Raw genomic sequence first — 23,626 nt, forward strand, 5'->3', positions numbered from 1 at the left:
TTATGGCACAGAAAGCCCGTCGGGCTCAATCCAATCAGCAACCTTCTCTCTCTCTCTCCCCATGGCCCTGGAAGTTTATTTCCCTCAAGTGCTAATCCAACTTCCTTATGAAATCATCCATTGTTTCCACTTTCACCACCTTCGTTGGCAGAGTGTTCCGGGTCATTACCACTTGCTGTTCAAAATAATTCTATGTCAAATCTGCCTTGAATCTCTTTTCCTAAACCTTAATTTTGTGTCCCCCACTCCTTATACCATCAGCTAATGGGAACAGCTTTTCTTTGTCTACCTTATCCAAATCTTTCTTAATTTTGTACCGCTCTCTCAAATCTCCCTCGAATCTCTTTTGCTCCAAGGAGAACAACCCCAGATTCTCCAAACTGACCTCGTCACGAAAATCCCTCATCCCTGGAGCCATTCTGGTAAATCCCCTCTGCACCTTCTCAAGTACGCTCACATCCTTTCTAAATTGTGGTGACACAATGTTGGCTGAACAAAAACTTTATAAAGTTTCAATATTCTGATGAAGAGTCATACGGACTCGAAATGTTAACTCGTCTTTCTCTTCACAGATGCTGTCAGACCTGAGTTTTTCCAGCAATTTTTGTTTTTGTATAACTTCCCTGTTTTTGTACTCACTATCTCTGCTTATGAAGTGAAAGATCCCATACACTTTGCTAATTACTCTCAAAATATGTCGAGTCATTTGAAATATCAAAAAAAAGCAGTTAAAACTGAAAATGTTTTAATAAATAATTCATTAATTTACAAAACAGGGACGTCAAGAAAGTTTGAATTGAAAAACTTTTCTCTATAATCCATTGTCCATTAACATAACGTCATTTAAACTGAGAAATGCTCTTGATAAACTTTCGGTTATGTTAATGTCCGATACAGGGATAGAGCAGGGAGACATGTCCTGAACAGTCTGAGCTGGAACACTGCACTCCTCCTGCTCCGAGGCCACGTTAGTCCTTGGTGTTTGCCTCTGATAACCTGAGGAGGTGATGATGCTTCCCTCACCATCGGCAGGTTCATTTATGGTATCGGGGATGCTTATGGAACAGGATTCCTTGGGCTGAGAGTTGTTCCGATCATCCCCTGGGCTGACATTCTGCTGGCTGCTTGACTCGGGCGTTTGCTGCATGTAGGGATTCAGCGGTTCACAGAACGAAGGAATCTGGCCTGATGAGTTACTCCCAATGTCGATCCCGCTGTCTAAGGAAGATGCCTCCTTGATTTTCAGCTCTGACCACAGATCATCCCGTTCCTGAATCTTACAGGGGCTGTTGAGAGTGCTGTCAGCAAACACCTGCTGCACCACCACATCTTCTATCAGGCTCAGGTAATCCATGATGCTCAAACACTTCTTGTTCTTGTCAAGAGATTTCTGTGAGAGGAAATAAATCACATATGAAGTCTAATCATAAATGTGTAAAAAAACAACTTCCATATAATTGTCATTTGGTAGTACAGAACTTGAGTATTGCTGAAAAAAGAAACATTTTGTTGAAGCTTCTGTCAAAACGATGTTGTGTTCCCTGATGTTGCATTCCTGCAAACTGCCCTGATGAGTGCAAGGCGAAAAGCTTTGACAAAATGTCTCTTTTTTCAGCAATACTCAACTTGCATGTCATGAAATATCACGAGAAGGGGGCAGTTCATCTTTGACAAAAGAGGCCATCGATGAACTGGTGGGGGGGAGCAGTTGGCAGGGATGCAGCGATCACTTTATGCCTGTTTTGGGGACTGTATTGCAGCAGGTGGACACAGGCTGTGTGCCCCTATCCAAAGGCCCGAAATTGAGTTTGGGCCTCACTAACATAATCCCAGTGAGCTGTCTGTGCCTCCACAGGCAGCATGTGCATTAGAGAAGATGAATATCATACTGTGTTATCACTGGTAACAGCCTGAAGAGGTAGAGCAGCCAGGATATGGTGGAGTCATGGTTTCCTTCTTCTAAAAGAAACTTTACCCTTTGTTGGTGGCTGTAGGATAGTCCTGAGTGGAATTCACAAGGACATTTATTTTTAATGCAGGTCAAGTATCCATTATCTGAAATCCTCCAGGCCGATTGCATTTCGGATTTCAGATAATTTGGGTTTTCGGATACTATATATAAACTTACATCACAATAGCCTAAGCCTGGGTTAGCTATAGTCTAAAGTAAATGAAATAGCTAGAAAATTAAGATGTATCACTGAATAATAAATACAGGGTACCTGTAATAAGTTTCTTTTTGACACATTCATCACAAAATTCACCAGGTAAACAGTGCAGACAAATAACTGGACTTCCTGTGCTGAAGGTCAATGAGGTTCAAAAATAAAATGCAGTTTTTGGATGTTTTCAGATTTACAGATAAAGGATACTTGACCTGTAGTAATTTGTAAGGAGGGCAGGTTTCTTTCCTGAGATATGAAGGATACTAAACAAGATTTAGGAAGCCAGGATGCTTTCAGACAAACCAGGGCAGCAGAATAGGAAGGCACAGGGTCATGGCAAATTTAGGGTAGATGTCTCCACACACGGGGTGATCTGCAGCAGGCTAGGATGGGCAGGTGAAGCTGGCTCACTGAGCTCATTTAAAATCCAGTTCAAAGCTGTTTTGAGGAGATGGTAAGGGTGGGATTTGGGGAAGAGAAGATCAGGTGGAAACCTAATTCTCTAAATTTGAATTTGTGCATTGTTGAAAAAAACGAAACATGCTGTCAAAGCGTTTTGTCTTGTACTCATCAGGACAGAATTTGCAAGGATACCAATTCTAAAGGGGACAACAATGTACACTGCATGAGAAGAAAGTGCTGATTGGTTGGCAAGTGGATTCTGATTGGTAGAGGCATTGCTATGGAGAATGCACCTGGGAGCATTTAACTGCCAAGCTATTGCTTAAATTCAAACCAGGAAAGGTTGGCTCTGATTGATCAAAGCATTGTAACAGGGAATTATTTTCAAATTATTTTAGCCAAAAAGGTTTCCTAATTTTTCAGTGAGTAACAAGGGAACTTACCAGAACCACTGGGATTGTGCTTTGTTTCTTCAAGTAACACCAGCAGGACATTCCTAGGCAAAAGCTGAGTGTACATAGTATGAACACAGCACTGATGACGCCAAAGGTGATATTGACTGAAGTGTCCGAGTCTATACAAAGAAACAGGAAACTCTCATTAGCAGAAGAAATATGCAGAAAGTAATGACAATCTTTTTCAGATGCAATTAGAAAAGGAGGCCATTCAGCCCCTCAAGTTTGTTACCATTCAATGAGATCATACTAATCTGTCTCTTAGTTCCATCTCACCTGCATTGGCTCCATTCCCTTCATGCCCTTGTCTAGCAAAAAACTATCAATCTCAGATTTTAAATTACTAATTGAGCAATTACCTACTGCTTTTTGTGGGAGAGAGTTCCACACTTCTACTGTCTTTTTTAAGAAGAAGTGTTTCCTAACTTCCCTCCTGAATTGGCTGATTTTAAAGTTATGCTATCTGCAACTGTTGTACATACACGGCTCCATTCAGAAAAATATAACTAATGAATGGAGGGAACCATCGTTGCCAGATTGTGAGACGGACCTCGTTTATGAAGCCACCAATAAAATGCATCATCACATCGTGGATTATGGATCAAACTGATGTCCGTTTCATCAGCATGTCTACACAGGAGAGGTTTTGCCAGATAGTTAAAAGAAGAACTTGCATTTAAGTAGCATCCTCATGGTCCAATTAGCCAGTGAATTCCTATTGAAGGATAGTAATTGTTGAAATGTAGGTAAATGTAGTAGCCAAATTGTGCACAATAAGGCCTTATAAGCAGCAACAAATGACCAGGTAATTTGCTCTTAGTCAAGTTGTTTGAGGGATAAATATTAGCCAAGACACAGAAAACTTCCCTGCTCTTCTTTGAATAGTCTAGTGAGATCTTTTATATCAGGATCTTGCTTTAATAATTATTAATTAGTTTTATCCAAAAGACATGCAGTACTGTACAGTGCTCCCTCAGTATTGCAATGAGGTGTCAGCCTTAGACTATGGCTCAAGTCCGGGAGTGGAACTTGAACCTTCTGACTTAGATGTAAGAGTGCTAGAAACCGAGCCACAGCTGACACTTTCTTCACAAAGGAGCATTCCCTTTAAAGTCCTGGTAATGCACAAGTCTTCAAGTGTAACAAGCCAAGCTGTGGTGCGGGTTTGCATTTCTATTCTCAGCTTTGCTACTGGACCTTAACAATATGGATTTGGTCAACTTGACAGCCCAGTTCTCTGACTAGCCTTCTCAGTCTGCACTGATATGAGGCACATGCAAATAATAAAAGTAATATAAATTGGGAATTGATGGCACATTCAATTAACTACTTTACCTGGGTCTCGGAATGGGATTGTTGCACATTTCTCTTCCGTGACATTCCCTTCTCTTGGATCGTTATTCAGTTCTGCTCTCACACTGATGCAGTAGGTTTCACCTGGTTGCACTGTGGTTTTGTCCAATTCTCTTGAGCTCGTAATTTGTTCAGACTGTTGGAACACATGCAGAAGACGCATTAGAGAAGTCAACCAGCAGCATAAACATTTCAACACAGTGGCAAGTCCCATCACAATCCTCTCAGGATTTGCGAGATTTAAAAAAGTTCAAAACAAGCATTCTATAGAACAATAAGAGACCACTGTTCTGTTGAAGGGTCATTCGGACTCGAAACGTTAACTGTGTCCCTCTCCGCAGATGCTGCCAGACCTGCTGAGTTTTTCCAGGTATTTTTGTTTTTGTGTTGAATAAGAGACCACTGATTGGCTTGCAAGTCAGTCTCTACTAATGATGACGATTGTTCTATAGTTTGAGTAGTAATTCCTTTTGAGTGCAAAACAGATTAGATTCATCATCTGATTTGTCACTCAGAGTGATTAGGCTAGCACTAATCATATTCATAAAGGTTGGCAGAATACAGAAGTTAATCTGTAAGGCCAAAGCAGAACAAAAGCAACCGGTGACTTTGGACACATGGTTCCCACAGTTCTCCACCATTGGGGGTTTTCTCACCTCATGTCTCAATCTGTTGTAGACTCATTGCTAAGGATTGATAGTTGTAATCAGTCAACCACTCAATTATTGTTGCATCATGTGACTACCAAGATATTAGACACTGAACTAGATCGGCTTGATCTTTGTTTGTCTAACAATTCCTAGGTTCCTTTCAGTTAGCATTTTATCCAAATCTAACAGGTTTGCTAGCAAGAGCATCACTTGGCAGCATCACGCCCTAATATTGTGCAGCCAAGACAGCTCAGTCCCCTGCTCCACTGATGACGTGCTTCCTCATACCTGTCAGTGCAGTTGCACTGAAAGGAATCTGCAGCCTCTCCCACTGTTCCAGCTCAATCATGGACCGTTGAGAAATAGGAAGATGGTTTAATGCAGGGCTTGCCAACACATCAATCACGAGCAACTCGTAGTTCACCATCTGCCAATGAGTAGCTTGCATTAAGATTTGGAAAAATAACCAATAGTATTACTGGATTCAAGTCATATAATTATTTTTCTGCCGCAAGCTAACTATTTTGCCAATTTTTGTATACAACACTGGCGCCTGAGTCAGCGTCAAGCCCTAAGCGTGGCTCCGATCACCATAAGTAATAACACAAGTGACAATTGTGACCTGCCATAAGTGAGGATCGACATAATTCGAGGACCATCTGTACCAGCACAACCCTGCCATGCAGCGGGGAAAATAACCTACCCTTGTTAACATCATGGATGCAGAGACATGTCCATCCCAACAAAAAGGCAAAAGACGTATTATTTCCACCAAGGGTGAGAGAACGTTTTTTTTGTTTTCAAGCATTAAAGATAAGTGTGCCTGTTTAATCTGCAGTGTCAGAGTCACAGTGCGGAACAAAAAGCAAATGTTGAGAGGCATTTTCCAAAATGTACACAAACATCTTGAGATGGATTTTCTTACAGGAAGCAGCCAGTGGTCACAAAAAGTGAACTAAAAGCTGAAGTGCAGATACAACAATTTTTTTTTTTTAAACGAAACCAACCAACAAAGCTAATGCGTCAAGAGGCATCTTTCAAAGTAACTCCTTATTTCACCAAGAACAAGGCAACATTTACAAATGGTGTGATCGTAAAGGGCGCGATGACTCTGATGGCCAAGTCCTTATTCAAAGGTTGCAAAAAATCAGTCCTGGAATTATGTCTGCCATTTTAGGAGTGCAGTTAGGAACAAACACCATTACAAAAAAGTATCTACATTATTGGCTGACATGATGGAGCAGCTGGAGAGGGATTTAAGTACATGCAAGTGGTCTCCTAGTTAATGGGATGAATTGGTTGACACAAGCAATATTGCCCAGTTGGCAGTGTTCATTCGAATGGTGTTTGAAGACTTCACCATTAAAAAGAAGAATTCTTGACATTGTTGCCTCTGAAATCCACAACCAGGAGAATTGATATCTACAAGAGGTCAAGAATTATTTCACAAGGAAGAATGTGCCGTTGGAGAAGCTAGTGGCAATAACAAACAATGGTGCACCAGCAATGACTGGGCATCATGCTGGTTTCATTGCAAGTTATAAGGAGACCCCGATTTCCCTCATTTCTTGAACTACCACTGCATCATTCATCAGGAGGCAATTTGTGACAAAGTAACAGGGTCTGAACACGTTACGTCTCCTGTTGTTAGAACTATTAATTCAATTCGTGCAAAGGCCAAACAGCACTGAAGCTTCAAGTCATTTCTCGACCAACTGTCAGCCAAGTATGGCGATATTTTGCTGCATACTGAAATCCGGTGGCTTGGCAGAGGACAGATGCTGTGTCGGTTTCTTTCACTTTTGCCAGAAATTAAAGCTTTCGTGGAGTCAAGAAACAAAGATGCTGCCCAATTATCAGACATTGCGTGGCTGCTTGATTTGGTATTTCTAACAGATGTGACAGAGAAATTGAACACCCTGAGCTGTGAATTGCAAGGGAAGGGGAAGGCAATTGCTGACATGATTAGCGCAGTGAAAAGCTTTCAAGTCGAAACTTAACCTTTGGGTATGGCAAGTGCAGAAGAGGAAAATGCAACTTTTTCCTTCTGTGCTCCAAATGCTGGCAGGAAATGAAGCTGCTGCTGGGCTCCTGGACATTGCTGAGTACAGTGATCCCCTGACCAGGCTTGACCAAGAGTTCATTGACAGATTTAGTGATTTTGAGCAGCTGGATCCCCACCTGATGTTTCTTTCAAAACCCTTCATGGAAGTAGATGTTAGTGACATTTCTGAACAAATTAGTGCGCTGTTTAACCTTGATTGTGTCACAATGGAAAAGGAGATGGTCAGCCTTCAAAATGACCTTCTGTGGAAATCAAGGCAATCTGCCAACTTCTGGAGTCTTGTGGATACTGAGAAGTACAGTAACATCCTCACAGCAACAATGAAAGTGACTTCCCCGTTTGGTTTCACCAATCTTTGCAAACCCGCCTTTTCAGACATGAGTTTCGTCAAACCCAAATTTCGAATGCATCTGAGCGACGAGTAGCTGAATGACTCCATCGGAGATGCCCTCTCAGGGTACACACTAGATTACACAGCACTGGTGGACACTATGCAGTGTCTAGTTTCACATTGAAATAAAGGTTAAGAATCAATTTTCTTCATTTTAAATATATATTTTTGTAATTCAACTGTAATAACTTAATTATGTACCTTTATCAATCCATATATTTTCAATATATGTTTTAGTAGCTCGGGATATTTTTCTTTAATCAGAAGTGGCTATCATTAAAGAAAAGGTTTGCATCCCCTGGTTTAATGTATAGCCTGTTGGAGGATGATGCACATTATGAGCGCCACATCTCCACGTTCCAGATGCTCCCAAATGAGGAGCAATGAACAGACCCATGGTTGCAATCGGAGGAGGAGTGATCAGAGCCCTGGGAGCACCCCCCCACCACACACACCCCGCCCCCAGTCATCCCCCACCCCCTAATATCTCTTGTGCTTTGGTCAGATTTTGCTCCTGTGAAGCATTTCTGATATGTTACTAGATTAAAGATGTTATATAAAATACAAGTCGTTATGAGCAAAGGATACTCCAAGCGCCCAGGCTCTGAGAACCTGTACTCACACAGGTGGAGGTATAATTGGCCATATTGTCCTCTCCAAGGAATGGGGATGGTGATGTCCAGCTACAGCTAATCATTGACCAGTGACTCCTTCTACAATGCACTTGAGTATGGCCTGGGTAGGGCTGGATTTGGGGTGGTTAGATTGGGCTGGTCTGTAACCACCCTGCTTTGTCCAACACTCTCCCAACATTCAGAGTCATTCAGGCTCACAGACAAAGAACACTCAGTTATTTGGGCTAAGGACCAGCACATGTTAAATACTCATCCTTTCTGGAAGGAAAGAGGGTAGGGTGGTGAGGGGAGAGTTGCAAACTTGGCAGGGTGAGGGCAGAAGGAGAGAATAACAATGTGTGACTTTAGCAATCAGCAAAAATGTCAATTTTATAAAACAAAACACTCCCACATGGTCAGGGGATTTCAACTAGCAGACCTCCATGAGCTCTTACCTGGTTAGTGTTGTTCTCACGGATATAAACACTATACATCAATGATTCGCCAAAGAGCTCCTCCATCGACAGGTTTCTTCCTCCCGTATGTAAGGTAGGTGGGGAGATCCTGACTCTAATCACGTTGTGTTCTGCTTTAATAGTAAAGGATGGCAAACCCAAAGGGACTGAAAGCAAATGAAATGCAAAATTAAATACAGTTCTACAGCCAAAATGAAAGTAAATGTGTCAGTGAGCTGGTGCATCAATGAGAGATGAGTTTTTTTTGAAATATTCTTTTCATGGGATGTGGGCATCACTGGCAAGTCCAGTATTTGCCCCAATTGCCCGAGTGGCTTGCTAGGCCATTTCAGAGGGTAGTTAAGAGAGTCAACCACATTGCTGTGGATCTGGAGTCACCCAGACAGGGTAAGGATAGCAAATTTCCTTCCCTAAAAGGACATTAGTGAACCAGATGGGTTTTTACAACAATCAATGATAGTTTCATGGTCACCATTACTTAGACTAGCTTTATATCACTGATTTATTGATTGAATTTAAATTCCACCAGCTGCTATGGATTTGAACATACAATTAGGAGCAGGAGTAGGCCACTCGGCCCCTCAAGCCTGAACTGCCATTCAATAAGATCATGGCTGATCTGAATGTAACCTCAACCCCACATTCCTGATAACCTTTCATTCCCTTGTTAATCAAGAATCCATCTAGCTCTGCCTTAAAAATATTCAAAGACTCAGCCTCCACCACCTTTTGAGGAAGAGAGAGTTCCAAAGACTCTATGCCCTCTGAGAGAAAAAATTTCTCCTCGTGTCAGTCTTAAATGACCAACCCCTTATTTTTAAACAGTGACCCCTAGTGAACCCATGTCCACACAGCATTAGCCTGGCCCTCTGGATTACTAGTCCAGTGACATTACCACTATGTCACCATCTCCCCTAAGTGTCTCGATAAGCCTGCATTAGCCAGTCAGTGAGAGCATGGCAATGAGTGTGAATGTCAGCAAGCACGTCATTGAGGGCGAATATGTCAGTTTGTGTGTCAGTGAGTGTGAATGTGTGCACAAGTAAAACCTGTGGGACAGTGAGCGTGAGTGTCTGTGTTGCTGTGTCAGTGAGTGTTAATGCATCGTGTGTGTGTGTGTGTGTGTGTGTGTGTGTGTGTGAATGAATGTGACAGTGAGCAGTGAGTGATAATGAATATGTGGGTCTTGCTGTCTACTATTTAAAGATTTGGTGTAAGCCAGGCAGATAGGAACATAAAAAAAGGAGCAGGGGTAGGCATGCAGCTCCTTGAGACTTTCCCCCATTCAATAAGATCATGGGCTCAATTCCAGTTTCCCACCTAAATTAATATCCCCCAATTCCCTTTGAGACCAAAAACCTATTGATCTCAGCATTGAATAAACTCAATGAATGAGGTAGAGTGAAGAAATTTCTCATCCCCATCTTAAATAGTCAACCTCTTTTTCTGAAACTTTGATGTCTAGTTCTAGAGTCTTCAGCCAGAGGAAGCAGCCTCTCAGCATTTACCCTGTCGTCCCCTCAAAATATTAAAAGTTTCAATAAGATCACCACTCATTCTTCTAAACTCCGAAGAGTTTGCACTCAACCTCTCATCATAGGTCAACCCTCTCATGACTCTAGTGAGCCTTCACTGGAGTGCCTCCAAGGCAAGTATATCCTTCCTTAGATAAGGAGATCAAAGGTCCCAGGTTTGATCTGTGCTGAGGTAACCGAAACCAGTCGAGTCACAGTTTGGACTACAACTGCCTCAGGGGCTACCAAGGAAAAAAATGTCAGCCCACTTTCGTGCTTATGATTTTGAGTTTCAGCAGAGGATGTGTTTGGTCTCAGCGCCACTATCCCCACCCTGGAGGTCAGGTACAAACACAAGATGCTTGTTTCGTTCTGAGTGTGTTCATCTCAGTGGCTAACACTTCCAGTTTCCTAAAACCCCTTCAAAAAAAAACATAACTATTAAGCAAACTATTTAAAAATTCACATCCAGTCCCCAAGTTTCAATTATTGCCATTTGAACTGAAAACTATTCCTCAACCGTTCTGAGCATCAGAACAGGTTGGGGTTATATGCGATTTTGTGCGAGAGCTCACTTACTGGAATCCTGGGGTTTAAAATGTTCCGATTTTTTCCATTTTGAGGTTATGTTGCCATTAACGCTTCTGACAATGGCGATGATCTCCACTTTAAGATCCCAGGTCTCCTGTGTGAGGTCACAATGACAGTGGGAAATGCCTGTGCAGTGCTTCACTGGGATATATGTCTCATTGTATTCATACCTGTGGGTCAGTGAGGAGACTGATTAACTTCTGCATGTTATTAACAAAAGGCCAAACCTTCCCTGAAAATTCCCTCCTTCCTTACTTCTATTTCGATTTCATCACTCTGGTTGGAATACATTCCAGGAGGTTTCATCAATGGATGAGGATTCAGTGAGGGATTCAACAATCGTAATGCCAATGGATGTCAAGGGGTGGTGGTTAGATTCTTTTTTATTGGAGACAGTCATTCTCTGGCACTTGTGTGTCACAAATATTACTTGCCACTTATCAGCCCAAACTCAAATGTTGTCCAGGTCTTGCTGCATGTGGGGCAGCAATTGCTTCATTATCTGAGGAGCTGCAAACGTAATTGAACACAGCACCATATCTTCCTGGTAGTATTACAAAGATCAGACAACATCACCAACATGGACCGTAAGAGGAGCCTGTTGTGGAAGTGAGGTTGTTGAGTTAAGTGAGGTGTACCAATATCAAACAACACCTTTTAAATGGTGTTTAAACTGAGGCCTCATCTTCCCTCTCAGGTGGATGACACTGTTTAGAAGTCCAGGTCATTAATATATAGCAAACAGAATGTTGGAGAATGGGATCTCCAAGTTTTTAAAATTTATTCTTTCACAGGATGTGAACATTGCTGGCTGGGCCAGCATTGTTGCTCATCCCCCTAATTGCCCTTGTGAAGGTGGTGGTGAGCTGCCTTCTTGAACCGCTGCAGTCCATGTGATGTAGATCTACCCAGTGCTGTTAGGGAGGGAGTTTACAGACAGACAGACAGGCAGACAGACAATCTGTAACTTCTACATCAAACTCAAAAATATAAACAGTGAGGCAACAATGAGTTTTTGGAGGAACGCAAATATCTTCATGTGGGGGCTAACTGCTGACTCCCAGTCAAACCAATACCAAGTAAGATTAAACTGTACACTGCTCTGCCTACACAAGAGCACTTTTCCCAAAATAGTGCAGGCACAGCTCAGCGTGTGGCAAGTGACTGGCTACTTATGGGCCATTTCCTGATATGAGCTCCCGAAGGGTGAAGCTATGTACTTGCAGCAATCGGTTAACGTAGCTCATACTCTACAAGAAGTAGGTTACAAAGTGTGTTTAGAAGTAGTTGTTATAGTTCAGAGGGCCCTTTGGATATTTTGATCTTTCCTGTTGTGGCTTATGATGCCGTGTCGACCACTGTTTCGGCTGCTATGTTGAAATCGTTCTCTTGTATCTGCTACTTAATGCTTTGCCGAGCTGTGTCCGTTATTACAACACACAAGGGCTTGTCATCACTGTGGAAAAATCTTAAACATTTCTATGCTTGGGACACAGGTCACTCCCAAAATTGCAACGTCACTCGTACAGTACACAGCACCAGCGCAGGCCAGTACAAACTGAAAATAATCGATCAATCAGGACAAAAACAAAAATACCCTGGAAAAGCTCAGCAGGTCTGACAGCATCTGCGGAGAGGAACACAGTTAACGTTTCGAGTCCGTATGACTCTTCAACAGAACTAAGGAAAAATAGAAAAGAGGTGAAATATAAGCTGGTTTAAGCGGGGGGGCGGGTGGGACAGGTAGAGCTGGATAGAGGGCCAGTGATAGGTAGAGATTGCCAAATGTTGTCATAGACAAAAGGACAAAGAGGTGTTGATGGTGGTGACATTAGCTAAGATATGTGCTAATGATGACATTAAGGGTAGAAAGCAGGACGAGCAAGGGACAGATAACTCTAGTGGGGGTGGGGTGGGGTGGGGGGAAGGGATCAAAATAAGCTAAAAAGTGATAATCCATCAGGATGTAGTCTCTGATACACTGATGTGGGAGATTAGCATCACGAATATCTCTGATCTCACTTGTGACTGGTCTTTCTCTTAATCATTAGGTTAATCTCCACATAAAGATATGCACGTTCCTCTCACTTCACCATGTCTAAACACAGAATTTGCTGTGGATAAAAACAAAAAAACTGCGGATGCTGGAAATCCAAAACAAAAACAAAAACAGAATTACCTGGAAAAACTCAGCAGGTCTGGCAGCATCGGCGGAGAAGAAAAGAGTTGATGTTTCGAGTCCTCATGACTCGAAACGTCAACTCTTTTCTTCTCCGCCGATGCTGCCAGACCTGCTGAATTTGCTGTGGAGCCTGCTGATTATCTATCAGCCTGCAGTGCCTAACCCCAACACTCTGTTGATATTTTTAAAAATAAAAATACCTGGAAAAACTCAGCAGAAGAACAGTTGAAGGGTCATACGGACTCGAAACGTTAACTGTGTTCCTCTCCACAGATGCTGTCAAACCTGCTGAGTTTTTCCAGGTATTTTTATTTCTGTTTTGGATTTCCAGCATCCACAGTTTTTTGCTTTTATCACTGTTGATATATATTAATGTGTACATTAGCAATGGCACTAATATGACACCAAGGTTGCAAACAATTTGGTTCAGTTGTAGACAGTTGCTAGGGAGAGGAATGGAGTCATGATGAGCAAATGAGTTTGTGGCAGGGACCCAACACAATAGCTTTGGTCTTTCCAGTATTTAGTCAAAAGGCTGTAAATAGGAAGTATACGGGATCCTTGGTTTTATTAATAGAGGAGTAGAGTATAGACGTATGGATGTTACTCTAAAATACAAACAGCAAAACTCTGAAAATACTGAGCAGATGAGGTCTGCTGCATATTATCAGTATATTCTGTTTATATTTCAGGTTTCTAGCATCCACAGTATTTTGCCTCTGAGGTTTCGCCAGTCCTTTATAAAAACACAGCTGTAGCTGGAATATCATAATCAGTTCTACAATCCAAACTTTAGAAAGGATGTCAAGGCTTTACAGAGATTTACTAGAATAGTACCAGGTAGGGTTTTCCAACTGTGATTAAATGTATTTCTGCAGGTTTCATCACATGACTTTCCACCCCCCGCCCCACGCCACTCATTATGTTGGCCAAGAGATCCATCCTTGTGACGCACTAACGTCCTACTCCAATCGGAAAGCAAAAATACCCATTACCCAATGGGATGTTGCTTGACTGTCAGCCAAACAGCATTTTTTGTCCCAATTTCATTATTTTTATCTCTGGTAAAGAAAAATGTTCAAAGAAAATGACAAAAAAACACAACAATCTTTTTTAATGTCCCGATGATTTATTTCCAGGATTGCACACAGCAGTGTCCTGGAGATTAATCTTCAATTTCTGGAGACTCCGGGCCAATCCTGGAGGGTTGGCAACCCTATAATCAGAATTGAGGGACTTCAGTTACATGAAATAACACTGTGGTTGTTCTTAGAGCAGAGAAGATTAAGAGGAGATTTGATAGAGGTGCTCAAACTTATGAACGGCTTTGAATCATCAACCACATCATCACTAGAACAGATGATTTGGTCATTTATGTCATTGTTGTTTGTGGGATCTTGCTGTGTATAAATTGGCGGCTGTGCTTCTTACAACAGTGACTACACTTCAAAAAGTGCCTCATTGGCTGTGAAAATTGGGACATCATGAGGTGATGACAGGCGCTACAGAAATTCAAGTTATTTTCTTCTTTCATCCACACCTACTTCTCTCAACAACCAGCCCCACAAACTCAATCGGTTCTGAGGTCAGGCTCAGGATCTGGTGACTGGGTGTTTTTTTCCAAATTACAGGACATGTGAAGCACATGATCAGCAAAAACCCCTTTGGTTTTTGTTTCTCTTTTTTAAGGTTTCTGCAAACTTTCCAACTCTCGGTTTGAAAGGTCACATCAAACTGAAAATAGGAAATTGTTATGGGAAGAAACAGGTGAATCAATTTGATGTGGTTCTCAATGTTACAAAATAATATCTTCAGTAAAAGGTTTAGTCTATCCTGTCTCTTTTACTGATTAGATGTTTTCTTGTGTTAAAGACACTAAACTGTCACTGGGGAGCAGGCTCCATAGATAACAAGTGACCTCCAGCACGTCACACAATTGATTCTTCCCTATCAATGAATCCATAAAGCAAGCGGTGGCAGGATAATTTCAGAGAAATTCATCATCATACAACCTGTGATATCAACATTTAAAATAAAAAGTTAAAGGAAGAATTTTCATTTCTCATAACAACTTCCACAACCTCAGAACATCCCAAAGCACTTCATGGACGATGAAGTACTTTTTTTCAAGCAAGAGTCACCGGTGTAATGTAGAAAACACCACAGCAAATTGTGCACAGCAAGCTCCCACAAACAGGAGGTAAATGACCAGATAATTTGTTTGCTTTTTTTAAGTGACACTGGTTGAGGACAAATATTAACCAGGACGCTGGGAGAACTCACCTACTCTTCTCCAAATGGGAGATGGGATCTTCTGTGACCATCCAAGAAAGGAAACAAGGTCTCGGTTTAACATCTCATCCAAAAGACAGCAGCTCCAACAGTGCTGCACTCACTCTGTACTGAGCTGCAGTGTGAGCCAATTTTTATTTGTTCCCAAGTCTCTGGAGTGGGGCTTAAACCCATGACCTTCCAACTCAGAGGTGAGAATGCTCAGTGTTCCCACTGAGCCACAGCTGACACCTATTTGACCTTGAAGGTCCTATCCTACCTGAGCCCGATTCTCTTTGCCCCCATACCACTTCCTAGCGGGGCTGGGTTGGCTGGTGGGGAGGGGGGAGGAGCGAGGGGAATGCACCGAATATAGGTCAGGAGCAAAATATCTGGTTGTTTCCCCTCTCCATCCCCAACCCGCTTGAACCCGAGGTTCATTGAGGTCAACTGTAGATCAACCTTACATTCTTCTACTTACTCCTAACTTGTGAGAAGGTGAAAGGAGACTCCTATACCTTAAGTACTGCACGTCATATCGAATGATCTGTGAATAATTCTGCGCTGGATTCCAGTGTAAGATGTTTTTGGCATTCGCAGAAGTGAAATAAAGATTTCTGGGAGGCTGCAGGATGGCATCAGTCCCTGTAAGAATATTTTAAAAGTTTCAATTAATTTAGGCAGCACATTTTCAATCAAGTGTGAGCTCACTCTGCAAATGAATCACAGTTTAGCCAGGAGCCCTCAGGACATCAGCATATCATTTGGAATCATTTTTCTGTTACTGGAGAATGAGAGGAGTGAATGGCACTAAAGTTTATAGAAAGCAAATAAACAATGTTACAGGTATTGGGATCGTTAGCTCCCTAGAAAAGCATACTTGGATTTGTATGACACATCCCTTCTGGGAAATTTTTGCTGTAATTGTCCATTATAGAGACATGCTCAAATTAAAATCTGGACAAAATTAAAAATCACTTCTTAAAAACCACAACCATTTGTGTTGAAGAAATTTATACACCTCAGGACTACACAGGCCAGAAAGCAAAAGGTTTGACCCCACTTTCCTGATCTAGTGTTGAGCTTAACAAGTGAACTGCTTTACAAAAATCAAACTATCCTTTAATTGCACAATGGCTTAACTGGTAATGTCAGCATGTAAAATCCCTGGTTTCAGGGGTTGGGGCAGTGGGGTGGGGGGGGTGAGTGGTGTGGCTGAATTCATATTGCATATTAATGGAGTTTACTTCACTCAACTCCTGTTAGTACTGCTGGAGCCAATGGGTTTGACCAAAAATGGGAGCGATCTCCTCTCTTGTTGTCCAGTAGAGTATAAGAGCCCAGTGGTTATGGCAACACAGTTTACAAAGAATTATAGTAACATAGAGCTTAGGCGCAGGAGTAGGCCATTCAACCATTTGAGCCTGCTTCACCATTCAATAAGATCACAGCTGATCTAGTTGTGAATTACATTGAATTTACAGCACAGAAACAGACCATTTCGCCTAAACATCTCTGCCAGTATTAATACACCTCCCAACCAATTTAATCTAATCCTCTCTTTCTCCCTCATGTACTGATCTAGCCTCCCCTTAAATACATCTATGCTATTTGACTCAACTACTCAATATGGTAGAGAGTTCCCCATTTTCACTAATCTCTGGGTAAAGAAGTTCTTCCTGAATTCTTTACTCGATTTATTAGTGACCCTCTTATATTAATGGACCCTAAGTTTGGTCTTCCTGACAAACAGAAACACCTTCTCTGCATCCGCCCTATCAAATTCCTTTATAATTTTATTGATCTCTATCAGGTCACCTCTCATCTTATGACTTTGAGAGTTCAAATCCCACTGTAGCAGGTGGTGAAATTCAATTCAACAAATTTGCAGATTAGTGGCTAATTAGTTATAATAACCAAGCTCAGCTAGTTCACCAACAAAACTGGTCCTGGCTTTCATGACAAGTATGGAAATGCTATCCTGTTCGGAGGATTAGCATTCTGTGTTACAGTCTGGAGTTACGTTACGATGCAGACTGGGCTCACATGTAATGTATCTTCTGTTGGCAAGATCACCCCTCAAAATTGGAGGGAAGACTAGAGGAATGGACCAAGTGTCTGCAAGAAATTGAGTAGAGATGGGCTGGGTTGCAAATTTGCTTCTAGGTTCATGGCTTCTGCTGTACCGACTACCTCTGTATATTGGGTCTCATAGTAAATCAATAAATCATGGAAACTTTTTTTAAAAATCCTACCGCAGCAGCTGATGAAGTTTGAGTTCCATTAAAAAAAAATCTTGCCAGCTCTACCAGATCTGACCTGTGGTTGCCTCTTCATGCCCCCTGGCAACTAGGGATGGGCAGTGTTACCCACCTCCCAGAAAGAAATAATTTAAAAATCTGCCCCCTGCTTCAGACGTGTAGAATTTATTGGCTATTGTCTTCACACTGGCTATGAAGTGCCTGGTCACCAAAAGTCCCAGGAACATAGCTAGAGAAATACCAAAAGATTTTAGGGCCAGTGTGGCTTACTTTAGATGATCTTAGCCTCTAGAACAACTGGGGAACTCAGAATTTTTTTCATTTATTCGTTCATGGGATATCGCCGTCACTAGCTAGACCAGCATTTATTGCCCATCCCTAGTTGCCCTTGAGAAGGTGGTGGTGAGCTGCCTTCTAGAGCTTTCCTTCTCTATTTGGAAGTATCTAGCCTCTGCTAAGCACCTCCTTTAGATAAAAGGCATTGAGATTAGTAACTTGTTTTATAGAGAATCAATGTAAATTTCTTGTGGTGTAGGTACACCCGCAATGTTGTTAGGGAGGGAGTTCCAGGGTTTTGACCCAGTGACAGTGAAGGAACAGTGATATATTTCCAAAGTCAGGATGGTGAGTGGCTTGGAGGAAAACTTGCAAGTGGTGGTGTTCCCATGTGTCTGCTGTCCTTGTCCTTCTAGTAGTAGAGGTCACGTGTTTGGAAGGTGCTGTTGAAGAAGCCTTGGTGAGTTGCTGTGGTGCATCCTGTGGATGGCTGCCACTGCTGCCACTGTGCTTCAGTGGTGGAAGGAGTGAATGTTTAAGGTGGTAGATAGGGTGCCAATCAAGTGGGCGGCTTTGTCCTTCTCATTCCCAGCAACCCTGAGGTTTGGGTTGAAGGGAGGGGGGCAGATTTTGATTCTGCTCCTCATTGGTATTCAGTGACTCCTGCACCAGGCGTACATGGTTGCCAGATGAGGGTCATGTTTAACTATGACATTCCCACAGCTCAATAAGTTGCTGGGTCATTGCCAAGGCTCACATAATGACCAGTAACATTAGGTATTGTAGGGAATCCATATCCAATCCCATCAGCACAATGAGGAAACATAATGGAAAATTTACAACAATTATATGAGCTAAGTAAGTTACTAGGGACTGAAAGCGGATGAAGATAGCGGAAGTACCTCGTCAAAATATTAGCAACATCTCCACACAGGTAAACGTGAAGATTTCAGGCATGGGCTTTTATTGTTTAAGTATTGCCTGTTTAATATCTAGCAACGTTTGAATCTAGTAACAATACATGAGCAACCAACTGAGAAATTGCTTGCACCAGGGTCCCATCAGCTACCAGGGCAAATAAACTGAACCCAACATAACCAGATCGAAACCATCAGAATGAAATTCAACCCAAAGCAACAGGGTCTAATCCAACACCATCAAATTCAACTAGTGCAACCAAATCCAAACATCACAATCAAATTCAACCCAACACAATTGAGTCCAACCCAGCAAAACATTGGATGACTGTTCGTTCCCTAGCCTAGGGATGGTGGAGCCATTAGTGCTGCTCTCGCTGGCTGTCTCAACTGAGATCAGGTTACAGAACCTGCATGACTCAGTGCTGCACTGAACAACCTTTGACGCTTAATAAATGAATAATCTTGGTGTCCGAATTGCAGGTCAATAACAGCAGATAACTCACTGCACTCAGTTAGAAACATTGCTTCGAACAGCTTAAGGGAAAAGTTGCAGTGAGAGAATGAACGTGACTGAAAACATCTAAAACACCTTTACCTCAACATCCTATCACGCCCACTAACTGTAGAGGGTGTGAATCAGATTAATCATAGTTTATACAAACAACTGAAATTAACTCCTTATTCACAGAAGGCTGTTCCTGACTTTGCTTAGACCTTTCAGGCCAACCTCACTGGCAATTATCAGTATGTTATTTGGGTGGAGTTTTGGTCAAATATTTATCCCTCAACTAGCATCACTGAAAAATATATATCTGGTCATTGTCATATTGCTGTTTGTGGGATCTTGCTGTGTACAAACCTGCTACTGCATTACAACAGTGACTACACGTCAAAAGTTACATTGTCAGTAAAGCGGTTTGGGACATTCGGTGCTCTATAAATGCAAGTCTTTTAATAACAGAATAAGACCCTAAAATAGGGGTCAGTTACACACCCAGAAAAAACACAGTGCCTCAACTACACAAGTTTTATTTTACCATGCTTAGCAATCATTAATCGTCAGGAGCAGCTGCCACATTTGCTCGTACAGAGTTACAGTAAATAGTTTTCTTTTTAAAAAAAAATCTGGAGTGTTTCTAACAGAGCAGACCTACCGGATAGGATGAAGATCAGTAGTAGGAAAGCTGTAATGCACAGACCCATTGCTATTTGCTGTTACTGCACACTGCTCATTCCAGTCCTCCAGTTACACTGAGAAACACATCGCCCAGCTGGAGCGGGTCTAGGCGTGGGAGGGAGTCACAAACGTCAGCTTCCGCCTGCGAATTTCCTGACTGCAGAGAGCTCTCCTGTGGCGGGGAATTTCCTTTCAACTCTCCCCGGAACTAACGCACTGACCTTAAAGTACAGGACCGTTCGCAGACAAAGGCGGGGGGGGCTGCTCATTCTGTCTAATTTCTGACGCCAAATGCTATCGTTTTTACTTCTACTTGCAGAAGAAGCAAACCCTAGGCTCACTGAAATTCTTGGTGTTTCCGATCAAATCACCAAAAGATCATTGATATACTCCCCTTTCAAATAAAACAGTGTTAAAGCCGCAGAAAGATCGGTGTCCCAATCCTAACAGAGATTTATCTCTTACCCCGCTTTCGATTGGCTTGTTGCCTCCACATTCCTGTTTTTAATTTCAAATTATCATTTTTTTGTTTCTTGTCCATTGTCGGGGCAAAAATAATTCACAAACCCAGATTCCTGCTCACTGAAAGAGTTTGGAAAGAATCTGCATTTACCTAGCGCCGTTCATGTCCTCAGGATGCCCTAATGAGGTTCACTGCCGGTGAAAAGCAAGATCCCACAAACAGCCATGGGAAATAACCAGATAATCTGGCGATGATGGTATTGCCTGGTGTGTTGGGAGGGGTCAACGTTCCCCTCTTGGAAATACTGGGATCTTTTATGCCCATCTGTCTCATCTGAAAGAGGACAGCACTCCCTTACCACTGGCATTGGAATATCAGCCTAGATTAGCAGCTGAGCTCAGAATTTAAGCACATTGTGAAATCCTGATTAAAATGCTGCCACAATTTTCACTCAAGATTAGTTGGTCTGGTTAACAGAGTGAAAAAGAAAAAAACAGAAAAATATATTCTAACCACATATATCCACTTATATATTCCCCAAGGTGAAATCTGTATAGAAATGTATGTCAAATAGTGTTTGCCAAATGTTTGCTAAGTATTTCAAAGCATGATGAAATTTATGTCAAAATACTACTAAACTCTGAACCTTAGTGTGTAATTTGATGGTGATTCAATACCCTAAAATTGCACAAACTATCCTGGTATTTCTATTTCATCATGTCCCCTCTCAAGTTCTAGACCTCCCTGGTTATCTAGAGGAAACCGGTGAAGATCAAACAGAAAAAGAAAGCGTACGATAGGCATAAAGAACTAAGCACTGCAGATAGCCTAGACGAATATAGGAAGTGCAGGGACGAAGTAAAAAAGGAAATAAGGAAATCAAAGAGAGGGCATGGAAAAAGATTAGCAAGTAAAGTTAAAGATAACCCAAAGATGTTTTACCAATACATTACTGCTAAAAGGTTAGTTAAGGAAAAAGTGGGACCTATCAGAGATGAAGATGGAAACTTGTGTGTAGATGCAGAGGCTGTGGGAAGGGTTTTGAATGAATATTTTGTCTCCGTGTTTACAAAGGAAAGGGAGGATGTAGATATAGTAGTCCAGGAGGAACACTGCGAGACATTGGACGGGATAGTCATAAAGAGAGAGGAAGTACTCGAAGGGCTGAAATCCTTGAAAGTTGATAAGCCACCAGGGCCAGATGGATTGTTTCCGAGGCTGCTGAAGGAAGTCAGGGAGGAGATAGCAGATGCTCTGAGAATGATTTTCCAACGTTCACTAGATACAGGGGAGGTACCGGAGGACTGGAGAAATGCAAACATAGTTCCATTGTTTAAAAGGGGATCAAAGGAAATGCCAAACAATTATAGGCCAGTTAGTCTTACATCGGTAGTGAGCAAATTAGTAGAATCAATCCTGAGAAAAAGGATTAACTATCATGTGGAAAGGCATGGACTAGTCAGGGATGGTCAGCATGGATTTGTTAAAGGAAGGTTTTGCCTCACAAATTTGATTGAATTCTTTGAGGAAGTGACAAGAAGAGTTGATGAAGGTCGTACAGTGGATGTTGTGTACATGGATTTTAGCAAGGCATTTGACAAGGTTCCACATGGCAGGTTGGTCAGGGAAGTAAAAGCCCATGGGATTCAGGGTAACGTGGCAAACTGGATAAAAGGTTGTCTTTGTAACAGGAAACAAAGGGTAATGGTGGATAGATGCCCTTGTCTCATGTAGTGTTCCACAGGGCTTGGTGTTGGAACTCTTGCTGTTTCTGTTATATATTAACAATTTGGACATGAATTTGGGGGGCACGATTGGGAAATTTGCAGGTGACACAAAGATTAGCTGAGTAGTGGATAGTGTAGAGGATAGCCATAATCTCCAAAACGATATAGATGGGTTGGTGGAGTGGGCGGTAAAGTGGCAGATGGATTTTGACATTGAGCAGTGTGAGGTCATACATTTAGGGAGGTCAAACAGTTACAGAGATTACACAATAAATGGGAATATACTAAGAGGGGTAAATGATGTGCGAGATCTTGGTGTACAAGTACACAGGTCCCTGAAGGCAGCAGTTCAAATAGACAAGGTTGTAAAGAAGGCATATGGAATGCGCTCCTTCACTGGCAGAGGTATAAAGTGTAAAAGTAAGGATATAATGTTGGAATTGTATAAAGCACTGGTGAGGCCACAACTGGAGTATTGTGTGCAGTTCTGGTCACATTTCAGGAAGGACATAATAGCTCTGGAGAGAGTGCAGAGGACGTTTACAAGAATGTTGCCAGGGTTAGAAAAGTGTAGCTACAAGAAGAGATTGGATAGGTTGGGGTTATTTTCCTTAGAACAAAGAAGGCTGAAAGGTGACTTGATTGAGGTGTACAAAATTATGTGGGAAATAGATAGAGTGGACAAGATAAAATTGTTTCCCTTGATGGAGAATTCTAGAACCAGGGGACATAGATTTAAGATAAGTGGCAGGAGGTGTAGGGGGGACGTGAGGAAGAACTTTTTTACGCAGAGGGTAGTGGGTGTCTGGAATTCACTGCCCAAGTTGGTGATAAAGGCAGAAACTCTAAACTCTTTTTAAAAAGTACCTGGATCTGCACCTAAAGTGCTGTAAGCTGCAGGGCTATGGGCCGGGTGCAGGAAGATGGGATTAGAAAGGGCACCTGGGTATCCTCGGGCTGGCATGAACAAGATGGGCCGAATGACCTCCTTCTGCGCTGTAACTTTTCTATGGTTCTATGGTTCTAAGTAACTTGTACTATGCTTTGTTACAGATGGTACATTTAAAAAATTAGTCACTATGTTTATTACACAGCAGACCTACCAGAGAGGGTGAACATCAGTACCAGGAGGATTGTAATCTGCATCGCCATTTGCTATTATCTGATTATCTACAAAATGTACATCCCTAGCCCAATCTCACATTGCATCCTCCCTCAAGGTGATACCATTAAAAAAGATCCTTGATTCCATTCTGAACCTGTGCTGAGTTCGTTACTCTCAGTCAGAGCAATGAACAGCAGAGATATTGGACTAGCAAAGGAATGAGGGGATCCACCAGGGATTCTATTTCAGCTCCTTATCCACTGGTATTTCTAGAACATGTTTGAGCCTGGGCGTCATATGAAGAGAGGATTAGGCTTTGTATGATGCTGCATGGTTGAATAGTCTTCTGATACTCATTTAACTGAGCCTTGCAATGGGGAGTTGAGGTTGAGAGGTAACTACCTCCAGTTTCCCTTCCATGTCACACACACCATCCTGGCTTGGAAATATATCGCCATTCCTAGTTACTATTAGGCAAAATCCTGGAACTTCCCACCAAACAGCACAGAGAGAGTACCTTCACCTCACGGAACTGCAGCAGTTCAAAAGTCAGCTCATCACAATCTTC

The 23,626-nt window shown here is 42.0% G+C and overlaps 2 protein-coding genes across 2 annotated transcripts in view; one reads left to right on the top strand and one right to left on the bottom strand.

The window, feature by feature from the left end:
* LOC121269501 (small integral membrane protein 35-like) overlaps positions 1-23,115 on the top strand; it is a 56,237-nt gene extending 33,122 nt beyond the window's left edge. The window contains exon 5 of the mRNA XM_041174101.1: positions 23,007-23,115. Within this exon, the coding sequence (XP_041030035.1) occupies positions 23,007-23,019 (13 nt within the window). The 3' untranslated portion in view covers positions 23,020-23,115. The remainder of the gene's footprint in view (positions 1-23,006) is intronic.
* LOC121269500 (interleukin-20 receptor subunit alpha-like) lies at positions 729-19,869 on the bottom strand. Its single transcript, XM_041174099.1, has 7 exons — positions 19,741-19,869; positions 15,648-15,774; positions 10,665-10,846; positions 8,551-8,717; positions 4,358-4,511; positions 3,011-3,141; positions 729-1,390 (listed from the first exon to the last, which is right to left on the bottom strand). The coding sequence occupies exons 1-7, from the start codon at positions 19,787-19,789 to the stop codon at positions 812-814; spliced, it is 1,389 nt and encodes a 462-aa protein (XP_041030033.1). The 5' UTR covers positions 19,790-19,869; the 3' UTR covers positions 729-811.
* Positions 23,116-23,626: the final 511 nt, after the last annotated feature.

The sequence above is a fragment of the Carcharodon carcharias genome, chromosome 25, assembly GCF_017639515.1.
Source record: "Carcharodon carcharias isolate sCarCar2 chromosome 25, sCarCar2.pri, whole genome shotgun sequence".
In the NCBI taxonomy this organism is placed as follows: Eukaryota; Metazoa; Chordata; class Chondrichthyes; order Lamniformes; family Lamnidae; genus Carcharodon; species Carcharodon carcharias.

Excerpts from the sequence above, each read along its gene's own strand:
- LOC121269500 (XM_041174099.1), bottom strand. The coding sequence starts at position 19,789 with ATGGGTCTGTGCATTACAGCTTTCCTACTACTGATCTTCATCCTATCC. Across the intron at positions 15,775-19,740 it reads ACTGATCTTCATCCTATCCG|GGACTGATGCCATCCTGCAG; the intron begins GTAGGTCTGCTC and ends ATATTCTTACAG. Across the intron at positions 8,718-10,664 it reads TTTTAAACCCCAGGATTCCA|TCCCTTTGGGTTTGCCATCC; the intron begins GTAAGTGAGCTC and ends ATTTGCTTTCAG.